We start from the raw sequence: 12,760 nt of genomic DNA, 5'->3' as shown, positions 1-12,760 counted from the left end.
GGCAGGAACAAGAGTAAGAGCACAATCCATCATACCTACTGACTCTATGCGGACTAAACACCACATCACAAAAGCCATTAGGGTCCTTCTAATTTCAAGACACAGGATAAATACCTAAACAAGGAAATTTGTGACAAGTATGTAGATTTTTAAATTTAAAAAACAGTTTCAAAAAATGGACAATGTGCACCTGGGGCAAAAAAAGACACGAACTCAATCATTCTAAGTCCCAAACAATTTCAAGTTTACTTTTTACTTTAAGAAATAATCAGCTATAGAACCAAAATTACTAAGGCAATATGCTCTGAAAAACCTTAAGTTTAAAAACTCCTTACTGGACTTCCTGGTGATCCAGTGGCTAAGAATCCATCAGGAGACACAGGTTCGATCCCTAGTCTAGGAAGATCCCATATGCTGAGTGGCAACTAAACCCATGAACCTTAAGTACTAAAGCCTCAGCACCCTTGAGCTTGTGCTCTGCAACAAGAGAAGCCACCGCGATGAGAAGCCCACGCACCACAACTAGGGAAAGACTGCATGCAGTAATGAAGTCCCAGCACAGCCAAAAACAAGTAAATAAATAACATTTTAAAATTCCTTACTATGTAAAAATTCAAACACATACAAAAGTAGAATACAAACTGTCCCCACATCACTCTCATGTCCTATTCCCTCAGTTGCATCCATTTTCAACAATCATTTCCAATTCTGCTTTATCTGAAGTCAACCTTGCACATTCCCTTAAAGTGAAAGTGCACTATATTTCATCTCTAAGCATTTAAGTTATTTCATCTCTAAACATTTCAGTAAATCCTTACAATTCTAACTGAGTGCCAACAGAATTTGTGGTATTTTGTGTTTTATTTTTCATTGCCTTTTATTTTAAATACTTAGGTCAGCGAAAGAGGAAATTTGGAGCAAGGAGAAAATTTAGATTTCTCAGTTTTTCTGGAATTTCTGGTACCTAAATACAGTTGTAAACTTTTCTCTTCCCGAAGAGGGAAACAGAGCTAGCAAGATATAGTCATTTAGTTTAACAAACATTAATTGAGCACTTGAGATGGGGCAAGGTGCCAGAGACAAAAAAAAAGAGTAAAACAAAGACACTTTCTGTAGAATGGGTGAGACAGACACACGAACAGACAATGTCAATATAATGTGGAAAAGCTAGGGTAATGGTATTCACAGGGTACCATGGGAACAGAGAATAAAGGCACTTAGACCAAATTAGGTATTCAAGAAAGACTTCCAGGAAGATGACATCTGAGTAAGTGCAAAAATACTGCAAAGAACTGTCACTATGTCATTATAATAAGTTCGATATCAAGTTTCTTTCAAGTGGATTTACTTCATTTTGTTGGGTGAGGAATTAGGTGGTGGGGGGAAGTTTCCTTAAAGAATACTAGTCTGAGAAGAGAGTGAAATATCAAGAATTGAATTGAGAGAGTAACAGGGACATATATACACTACCATGCGCAAAACAAGTAGCTAGTGGGAAACTGTTCGAGCACAGGGAGCTCAGCCGGGTGCTGTGATGACCTGGAGGGGTGGGGTGGCGCTGAGGATATATGTTATAGCTCGTTCACTTTGTTGTACAGCAGAAATTAACACAACACTGTAAAGCAATTATACCCCCCCAAAACAAAACAAAACCATTCTATCATGTCTTGAGAGAATACCAAAAGGCTTGGTCTCTACCCTCAAGGAGGTAGGAATCTATATAGAGAAAAATTAAGCCTGCATTAGAAAATTTTACTATGGAATAGGTAATCAAAATACAGATTTTAGTGATGGGAAGACAGGTATGGACTGAAATATTTAAGTAAGAGCTGGGACTTCAACCAAGATTTTGAATGTAAGTTTCAGTTCAGTTCAGTTCAGTCGCTCAGTCGTGTCTGACTCTTTGTGACCCCATGAATCGCTTAAACCTAGATCAAAAAAGGAAGCCAGCTGAGTAAAGAATACTAAAATATATGTCTTAAGTGGTAAAGAATTCTTCATCTTTAAAAAGTTTTTATTTATTCTTCCATATTTGGATTAAGTGAAGTAGGCAGGGAAAGGTCAAGATTTTTAATCTAAACCTCAAGCCTCCACAGAGATATGTGAACGTGTGTGCTCATGTATGTGTTAGATATGTTAGTGCTGGAGCATGAAGATTTGAATTGAGAATTTACAAGCAGATTCTAAACTATTCCATTGGAATAATACAATGTCAGGTACAAAAACAAAGATCTTCTCTGGAAGGTATCTAATTCTTGGGGAGGAATAAAAACACAAACTCATAAAAATGAAAGTTGTAAAAGACACAGAAAATTCAATCAATATTACAAGATTAAAAAAAATTTCAATTGTCACTCAGAGATTAATGATTCACCATTTATAATTCTATGTTTAATAACCGTAACAATAACAACAGCATCAGCCAACATTCATATAGCATGTACTATGAAGCCAAGTAATTAAATCATTTAATCCTCCAAAGTGCCTATGAGGCAGGTACTACTACAGATCTTCCTTACCTTATGATAAGGTTATATCCAAAAAAGCCATGGTAAGTTGAAAACACTGTAAATGCATTTAATACAACTATCCTACTGAACATCATAGCTTAGCCTAGCCTGCCTTAAATGTGCTCAGAACACTAACATTATTCTACAGCTGGGCAAAATCATCTAACACAAAGCCTATTTTACACTAAAGTACTGAATAGCTGATATAATTCATTCACTACTGTACTGAAAGCGAAAAACAGAATGGTTGTCTGGGTACAGAATGGTCTTAAGTGGATCGGTTTATTGGTTGGTTGCCCTCATGATCGTACAGCCGACTGGGAACTGTGGCTCGCTGTCACTGCCCGCGTCTTAAGACAGGATTATACTGAGTATCACTAGCCTGGGAAATGATCAAAATTCAAACACTGAAGTATGGTTTCCACTGAATGCATTATTGCTTTTGCACATCATAAAGTTGAAAAATCATTTAAGGTGGACTATCTATATCCCTCCCACTTTACAGAGGAGGTTTGAGGACACAGTGAGATTAGTAATTACTCTTTCCTTAACTCTAGTTTTTCAAACTTTATTCATCAGAATTTGGGCTTTCCAGATGGTTCAGTGGTAAAAAACCCATCTGCCAATCCCGGAGATAGGGGGTCGATCCCTGGGTCAGGAAAATCCCCAGGAGAAGGAAATGGCAACCCACTCAAGTATTCAAGCCTGGAGAATTTCATGGACAGAGGAGCCTGGAGGGCCCCAGTCCCTGGGGTCACAGAGTCGGACACGACTGAGCATGTACCCACAATCAGAATTTACATCAGAGGCTAACAAAAGACATATAGGTGTACTGTGAGAATAAGGTTGAAATCTAATATTTGTATAAATTCAGATAAATGTCTTATATCCTTCATCAACTTAAGTGAAATGGTGCATGACACTATCTTGGCAAAGAACCATAAAGATAAATGTCAAATCCATCCATGAGGTAAAGAGGTAAAGTTACAAATAGGAACTTACTCTAAAAATGGTGTGTTTAATAGACCAAAGAATGGTCTCTTAAACATTTCCCATCAGATTGAGGAAAGCATCTTTTTCATAATACTTACATACATGGAGAAAATAAATTATAGTAAATGACCATAGCATATACAGCAATAAAGATAGCCAGTAGTAAAAACGCATTTGAAATAACTTCTGTCCCTACCGAACAGTAGAAAAATATTACTCCCCAGATAGGATTAGTTGCTTTTTTTTCCAATCTCTGACAGCAAATTATGCATAGCTATTTCCAGCATTTATTTATATTACGTGACATTATAATACAGTTGTTTGTTCAGTAGTCTTCTCTTCAGGCTGTGAGTCTTTGAGTATAGGGCCTGAATTTATGCATTCTGGGATTTAAAGCCCATACCTTCATCTAGTATCATGAATAGAATGAAGGCTTACTGAAGGAATAAATGAATGAATGATTTGACAGGTGACATCTAATAAAATCTCAAGCACTATAAATCATTATAGAAAAGTTAAAACATCAATAAGGTCACAAGGGTTTTATTACTTTATGAGTAGATTCTTGTCTCCCTTGTTGAGCATTTAAGGCCTTTTTACATTGGTCCTAATCTATCCTTTTAATCTTTTCTCATCTTCTCTTCTTTTAGTTAGATCCACTGTATGAATTACTTCCATTTTCTGGCTTGAGTTCTGTGCTCTGTCATCTCTATACTTTTACTCAGTAATCTCCAAAAGTTTTAGCTTATGCAGTCCTTCAGTATAAATAAGTATACTTTACTTAACACTGTGATAATATGCTTATTGTAAAGCAATCATAAAAACAGAAGAAATATTTTAAACAAATGAGGTAGACATACATAAACAGAAGTTTTAATCTTTCCTTTGTGTAAACAATGCATTGTTTTGCATGTACTTCACTTTTAAAATCAATGATTTATATCAGAAAAACAAATCCCATAGAGTTCTTATGAGAATAAAATGAGTCTCTACATGTAAAGCACTTAGAACAACACTGGTCATATAGGTAACGTAGTAGATGTCAGTTAATTTAGTTAACATTATTACTGTCAATGCAGTTTCTTTTGACTGGAAAATTAATAATTCCACATACTTATCCTCCAGTCCCACTCCTACAAACCCCTTGAAGGCCAAAGTCATATGATATTTTTTCAAAGAATTGTTTGAATGCATCTCTTAAGTTAGGATTTCTCAAAGTAGGAGGTATTAAATCCTACAGAGCTTAGCAAGAAGCCATGGCTAAAAAGCCAAAATAAAGATGGAACAGTTGGAAAAAATTAAGGATGGGTTTCTAGAAAAAGAGGCAAATGAAAAAAGAAGTGATTATTAACCCTAAGAAAAATAAAATACACAAAAAGGAAATATAGTACATTATCTGGCTCTGTAGTAAACAACGCTTGTGTGTGTTAATCGCTTGGTCATGTCCGACTCTTTGCAACCCCATGGACTGTAGCTAGCCAGGCTCCCTATCCATGGGGACTCTCCAGGCAAGAACACTGGAGATCACGATAGGGTTGCCATGCCTTTCTCCAGGGGATCTTCCCAACTCAGTAATCTCCCAGGTCTTCTGCACTGCAGGCAGATTCTTCACCATTTGAGCCACCAAGGAAGCCCAAATGATGTTTAGATAGACCCAATGACAGAAACACTGACTACTAATTTAACCCCAAACCGTGATATAACCATATGGGAAAGATACAGCATTATATCGGCCCCCAAATCCTCAACTTTTGTTAGCAAAAGTCTAAAGGGAATTAAACATGAACTAGAAACTTAGGTATATTACTTTAAAACTCATAGATAAGTGCCAGAAGAAATTTAAAAACAACAGGGAAAAGGAAAAGATTTTCTTTCTAGAAACTTCTAGAAAGATAAAAGTAGTTTTGTACCACGAGATCAGCAGTGAGAATGGCATCTGTTCTTCTTTTCAGTAGTAACAGAAGTTAAAAAGCAAGGAAGCTTTCTCCTTGCTTTCAAAATTTTAAAAGAAAAATTAAAAGAAACAGAATTTTATATCCAGTCAACCTATTCAAAGCATTTTACAACATGCAAAGACTGAAAATTTTTTCTCCTATGCAGCACTCTTCCTCAGGAATTTATCTGCCAAGACACATTCATAGTAAAGAAGAGAATAAAAAAAAAAGAGGAGAGAGGGAGGACACAGAATCCAGAAAATAGGAAATCCAATAGGTCTATTGATCAAATCATATTAAAAGTTATTGGTTTTAAGATCAATATGAAGGCATTCAGCTGAGTTTTAAAATGTTAAAATATTTCTTGTGCTTTTAGACTTAGTTATACGTTAACATTAATCTGAACATAAAAGAAATTACAAGAGGTTTTCTCTCTTACCTGTAACACAGCTGCAAATAAGTATACTACTACAAAGATCACAGTTAAAGAAGTGTGACCACTTTTCATCAAATGAATAGTGTAGAGGAAAATTAAATGTCCAGGTATCACTAAAAGCAGTAGAACTTGAGCAGACTTATTATTTACTCCTGTAATATAAAATATAAAAGTTGTTAAAACAAAATCATGTATTGGTGAATAATAGATCATAGTTATTAAAATTTGAGAATTACTTCTAGTTATTACTACTATAGTGCACAGAATCACATAAAATTCAATTGCTAAAAATAAATTTTAACTATTTACAGTTTGCTTAATTTTTAGAAATTTTCCCTATATGTTATATATTAATTAAATGAAAGGTGGTTGATGAAAGCTTGCTGTGAAGAACACTGATCAAACTATAACATTATAAAAACAGAGGGAAGACAAAAGAAAAAATATGAAGTTCTTAAAGTACTGGAACATATTTTTTTCCTACATCATTTAATTCCTTATTATTGATCATTTTAATAACTAAATGATACCTAATCATCTTCTAATAGAGGTTTTTTGGTCATTAGATGTTTTAATTTTATTTTTCCTTTAGAAGTCTTTCACTGCTATTAAAAGACTGGGTATTTCTGAACCTCATTCAAAAGTTACACTTATTACAATACATTTATTTTCATCAGAAAAAAAAAGTTTTCAAGAATTGTGAGGTTTAAAATTGCGGTTTAGAGGCTTCCCTGGTGGTCCAGTGGTTAAGACTGGGCTTCCACGGCAGGGACACAGGTTTGATCCCTGGTTGCATAAGTTCTGCATGCCCGCCACACAGTGCAGTCAAAAATAAAATAAAATGGTGGTTTAGTTTTTTGGATATCATATGCCTGGTACATAACAATGTCCTTGTAACTGAGGTTATCCCCTCTCATTCTGCTTGTTGGGGATCAAATGCCTACATTTAGAAAGGTCAAAAGATTAATGTACGAAAGAGTGTGTGCTATGTGGTTAGCCGCTCAGTTGTGTCCGACTTTTTGCAACCCGAAGGACTGTAGCCCGCCAGGCATCTCTGTCCACGGGGATTGTCCAGGCAACAGTACTGGAGTGGGTTGCCATGCCCTTCTCCAGGGGATCTTCCCAACCCAGGCTTGAACCCAGGTCTCCTGCATTGCAGGCAGATTCTTTATCATCTGAGCCACTGGGGAAGCCCATGAAAGAGTATGCTTCCCTAAATCACCTAACAATGTTTTCTTATATGCACAAGGTTCTTCTTTCCTAACTTATAAACAAGATATCCAAGAGAAAGATAAAAAAGAAAAACTATACAAAGTTCTTTAACAATTGCAAAACTGATCCACAGTCTTTCGTTGTTGCTGTTCACTGAGATTTAGTGAACAAAATCTACTCTATTTAAAATCTATCTGGCTCTCAGAAACAGAAAATTGGGCAACATTCATAAACAAAATATGTATTCAACAAATGTTGCCTGCCTGTACTCACAGAGAGGAAGAGTTCCAGGAATAAAATATGCAAAAATCCACAAGCACCTACCTGGACCAAAAAAAGTTCTAAAAGGGTGGTAACAACCTTTGGGTTCATCAGGCAGTTCTCCTGGAATGCTGTGTAAATGAAGGTAGGTAGAAATCCGACTGGCCTGAATGGCCACCAAATTACCACCAATACCTGAAACAGAAGAAAAAACAAATAAGATAGCTTCGCATTTTCAATAATGTGCACAAATTCAACTGAATTTATGTCTCTATGTCACCCTCTGGGCCAATAAAACAGAACAAAGAGTTCTTCTGAAGTGTTGATTTATTTGATGTTGATGTAGATATTCCAAAGGCATAAAATTCCTGCTATGAAAGACTCATTCATTGTTTTTTCAAATCTAACTCACTGTTTGGTCTGAAAGCAGAGTAAGTAATTTTTAAAAATTATTATCACAATCAAGATATAAAACTAGGTAACAATATGTTTCACATTTATCATCTTAATACACTTATTCAAGTAGATAAGGCTTGATACATGTCTTCTCAGATTTTGTTGGGGTCCTTTAATGGACTGGGACCTGGTGGTCCGGAGTCGACGATAAGAAAGTGAAAGAGAGAAAGAGGCTGATATTCCCTGGTTTATGCAGAGAACCAATAAAGCCCTTGACACAGGGCTTGCATTGCTCACGAAGGCACAGGGAGCCCTCTCGAGGGGATGAAGGCACAGGGCGCCTTCTTGAGGGGGTCTTGGAAGCCCAGACAGGAGAGTGAGCATGACGGGTTTCTACGCTCCAGAGAATTAGCCGGGGGAAGAGAGAGAGAGAGAAACAAAAAAGACATGGGGACCTAAGCTCTGATGGAGCAAAGGTACTTTAATGATCTTTCTGTGAGTATATTTGGCTGTTGTACAAGAAATTTCTTTCGACAATAATAAAGATCAGAAAACCAAATGTACAGCAACCGTTACCAAGGGAACAAGGGATTAATAATGGTCACAAGGTCAGGAGACAATCCATATCTCAAGAAAGAGGATCAAGACTAAGCAGTTTTGTCATAAGGAGAATGTTTACTGAGGGAGACCCAAGCCTGTCTCATACAGTGACCTCAGTCCTGGGAACAGCTTGCTGCTCCACTTGATAAGGAGCAGAGGATTTATGAGAAACAGCACGTAGGAATCCTCCTGTTAAACATTCCTTGACAAGATTACTAAAGAAATTGGTATAAGACAGTAAAAAAAAATACTCAAGAAAGTGATCTTTTAACCTAGATTATCCTCTCATGTACTCTGAGGAAGAGGAGTTAATGCCAAGAAGCAAAATTAATTCCAAAGGGTGGTAAATACCCCCAGGCTGAATTAGGACACCCAAACTCTTTCTACTTTTACAGATTATGAGAGAAGGAGATAGTAGCCATAAAAAGAAGTAGGAAGAAAAAACAACTGAAAATTTCAAATTGTTGAATGCTGAGCATGAGCTAAAATAATCATTAAGAATATCTGTGAGCCCTGGACACAAGGGGAGTCTACACCCACTGTCAACTGTTTCTGCAAGCATGCTCTGAGTGCTTGTGAGATAGACTCAGGCAGGACAGAACACTTGAGAGAGCCAACTTTGGTGGCACACGCAAGGAATCATATCCAGGACTTCCCTGGTGGTCCAGTGGTTAAGAATCTGCCTGCCAATGCAGGGAGAACAGGTTCCACTCCTGGTCTGAGAAGATCCCACATGTCACAGAGCAACTAAAGCCTGTGAGTCACAACTACGGAGCCCTCATGCTCTGGAGCCCATGCTCTACAAGAGAAGCCACTGCAACTGGAAGCCTGCACACTGCAATTAGAGAGTAGCTTCCACTCACCACAACTAGAGAAAGCCTGCACCCAGCAACGAACACCCAGCATAGCCAAAAATTAAATGCATAAATAAATAAGTTTTTAAAAAAGAGAAAGAAACTGCATCCATTTCTGACTCCCTCTCTCATATGAGGGCTTCCCTGGTGGCTCAGATGGTAAAGAATCTGCCTGCGATGCAGGGGACCTGGGTTGGCAAGATCCCCTGGAGAAGGAAATGGCAACCCACCCCAATATTCTTGCCTGAATCCCCATGGACAGAGGAGCCTCGCAGGCTGTAGTCCATAGGTTCGCGGAGAGTTGGACAACAACAATAAAATTGGGATCATCTAAACTGAGTCCAGCCAGCTGATTCTAAATATAAAAGTTTTCACTATAAAAAATAAAAGCCTGTGAATGAATGGAGTAAGCAAATGTCTGCAATCTCTCATCATTCTTAAAACTGTTCTGCTCAAGAGGGAGAATAAAGGAATGTTTTCTGTAGAAACTGAACAAGAGAGACTCAGGCCTCAAGGATACCAGACACTATGTGGTACTGATGGAAAATAAGGATGAACTGGAAATCTGCATAATTAACAGTGGGATTCCTTCAGACCTTCATTTTGTTCCACGGGGCAGGCAGGAGTCTAACATCCCAGAGCGGAAGTTCGATGTTCCAAACTTGGAGGGCTCCCCATGATATGGCCAACCAACCCCACCCCAATCTTCCAATAGTAAAGTGCCCAGTCAACCACCCTCTCCCACCTCCAAGCTACTTAGCTTCTCAAAGCCTCGGCTGCCTTCCTGTAAAACAGAGAAAACAATCCCTGTCTCATAGAGATGATGACATGAGCAAGTTTGTGTTTAAACCTGGCAACTTTACCACTCTTTTCTCATCAACTGATAGACCACACTGATAAAAAATCAGAACTATGAAGAAGTTTTTTAACAATATTATCAATCAACTTGATCTAAAGGACATTTATAGGACACATCACCCAACAATAGCAGAATACATAATTTTACAAGTATACACATGGGAACATTCACACAGATGGACCACACTGTGAGCCATAAAAGTTTCAATAAATTTGAAATAATTGCAACATATAAAGTATGTTTTCTGGCCACAAGGGAAAAGATAGATATCTGAGAATTCCCCCAAATGCTGGAAAGTAAACAATACCCTTCCAAATAACCCACAAATCAAAGAAAAAAAATCGCATAGGAAATTTTAAAATATTCTGGATTTAATGAAAATGAAAACACAACATATTGAGATTTGTGGGAGGTACCTAGAGTAGTACTTATAAATTCACAGCATTAAATCTTACATTAGAAGAGAAGAGTACTAGTCTATATAAAATAACTAATAAGAAACTGCTGTATAGCACAGGGAATTCTGCTCAGTACTCTCTAATGGCCTATTTGGGAAAAGACTCTAGAATGTTAAAAAAAAAAGAGTGGATGTATGTGTAACTGATTCACTTTGCTGTACACCTGAAACTAACACAACATTGTAAATCAACTATACTCCAATAAGACATTTTTAAAAACTCACATAATGAGACTAGCATAACTCTGCATTCAAAATCCAACAATGACAATATAAAAAAGGAAAATTATAAGCCAATCTTGTGAATCAAAATAAATGTAAAAAGATATCAATCTGCTGACAAACCAAATCCAGCAAAATGTGTAAAATACATCACCAAAAATCAGATTTATCTTAGAAATATAAGGCTGACTTAATAATTGAAAATAATACATATAGCACATTAACAAATAAATGAAGGAAAAAGATGATTATATTATATGAATAAACAGAAAAGTTGATAAAATTCAGCATTTTATTATTTATTATTAAAAACGCTTAGCAAACCAGGAATTGAGGGGGACTTCTTTAAACTGATACCACATACACTCACCCCCACACACACATCCACACACATGAAATGTGTCATATACAAAAGAGGTACTGCAGATCAATAAAGACTGATATATATTTTTCAATAAATAGTGTTTTTTAATTGCATATTTTTAATTCAAAAATTAATATTAAATGGAAGTCTTATAATTACTCTATCGTAAAAGCTCTAAGTAAAACAGTTCATTTTAACTCAGGTAAACGGTTTTCATGGCAGCCACAGCATTACACTTCATATATGTTGTTCTCCTGTCATGTAACATCCAACAGGTAAGGTACCAAGAGCTCAGAACAGTTACTAATTGTTTGCTCTTTACATTCTGTAACATAAATAGCCACTATCTCAATCAAGCTACAGGCATCATGATAACAGAGGGAATTTGTCTTACTGCTAGCTGTACATAGCAGACACTGATCTAATTTGTTGGATAGCTATTTCATATTTTAAAATATAATTTTAATTAATTTATTTATTATAATTGGAGACTAATTACTTTTCAATATTGTGGTGGTTTTTGCCATACATTGACATGAATCAGCCACAGGTGTATAAGATAGTTATTAAACAACAAAAAAATACCAGTGGGGGTGTAATGGAATTGTGAATTAGTAAAGATTCCCTGGTGCTTCAGACGGTAAAGTGTCTGCCCGCGATGCGGGAGACCCGGGTTTGATCCCTGGGTTGGGAAGATCCCCTGGAGAAGGAAATGGCAACCCACTCCAGTACTCTTGCCTAGAAAATTCCATGGATGGAGGAGCCTAGTGGGCTACAGTCTATGCGGTCCAAAGAGTCGGACACGACTGAGAAACTTGACTTCAAAGGTGAAGTGGCCAGTCTTAGATGAAAGAGTCCACTCTTCTTCTGGGATACAAGTAGAAAAGGTTAAGAGTAGAAGTTAAGGTTAAGACGTTAAGAAGAGGGGTAAAAGAAGAGGAAGGAGAAGGAAGCTGGGAGGTACGGGCCTAAAGCCTCTGTCTTCTCTGCACAGCTGCCCTACAGCAAACATTAAAGGAACTTCTGGCAGGTGGAAAACAAAGCTAGATGGAAATCTCAATCTACAGAAAGTAAAGAAGAGTGCTGAAAATGTTAAATATATCAGATCAGATCAGTCGCTCAGTCGTGTCTGACTCTTTGCGACTCCATGAATCGCAGCACGCCAGGCCTCCCTGTCCATCACCAACTCCTGGAGTTCACCCAGACTCACGTCCATCGAGTCAGTGATGCCATCCAGCCATCTCATCCTCTGTCGTCCCCTTGTCCTCTTGCCCCCAATCCCTCCCAGCATCAGAGTCTTTTCCAATGAGTCAACTCTTTGCATGAGGTGGCCAAAGTACTGGAGTTTCAGCTTTAGCATCATTCCTTCCAAAGAAATCCCAGGGCTGATCTCCTTCAGAATGGACTGGTTGGATCTCCTTGCAGTCCAAGGGACTCTCAAGAGTCTTCTCTAACACCACAGTTCAAAAGCATCAATTCTTCGGCACTCAGCCTTCTTCACAGTCCAACTCTCATATCCATACATGACCACTGGAATAACCATAGCCTTGACTAGATGAACCTTTGTTGGCAAAGTAATGTCTCTGCTTTTGAATATGCTATCCAGGTTGGTCATAACTTTCCTTCCAAGGAGTAAGCGTCTTTTAATTTCATGGCTGCAGT

At 37.5% G+C, this 12,760-nt stretch overlaps 1 protein-coding gene across 8 annotated transcripts in view; it reads right to left on the bottom strand.

Moving 5' to 3' along the window:
* The window catches only part of SLC41A2 (solute carrier family 41 member 2), a 145,197-nt gene that overhangs the window by 22,079 nt on the left and 110,358 nt on the right, over nucleotides 1-12,760 (bottom strand). For all 8 annotated transcript variants that reach the window (XM_027541914.1, XM_027541911.1, XM_027541916.1 and 5 more), the window contains 2 exons: nucleotides 7,410-7,541; nucleotides 5,877-6,025 (listed from right to left, as the gene is read on the bottom strand). In XM_027541914.1, the coding sequence (XP_027397715.1) occupies nucleotides 5,877-6,025; nucleotides 7,410-7,541 (281 nt within the window). The remainder of the gene's footprint in view (nucleotides 1-5,876; nucleotides 6,026-7,409; nucleotides 7,542-12,760) is intronic.

This window comes from Bos indicus x Bos taurus, chromosome 5 (genome assembly GCF_003369695.1).
Source record: "Bos indicus x Bos taurus breed Angus x Brahman F1 hybrid chromosome 5, Bos_hybrid_MaternalHap_v2.0, whole genome shotgun sequence".
Lineage (NCBI taxonomy): Eukaryota > Metazoa > Chordata > Mammalia > Artiodactyla > Bovidae > Bos > Bos indicus x Bos taurus.
The sequence above is the reverse complement of the archived record's forward strand: the minus strand, read 5'-3'. Positions and strand labels throughout refer to the sequence as shown.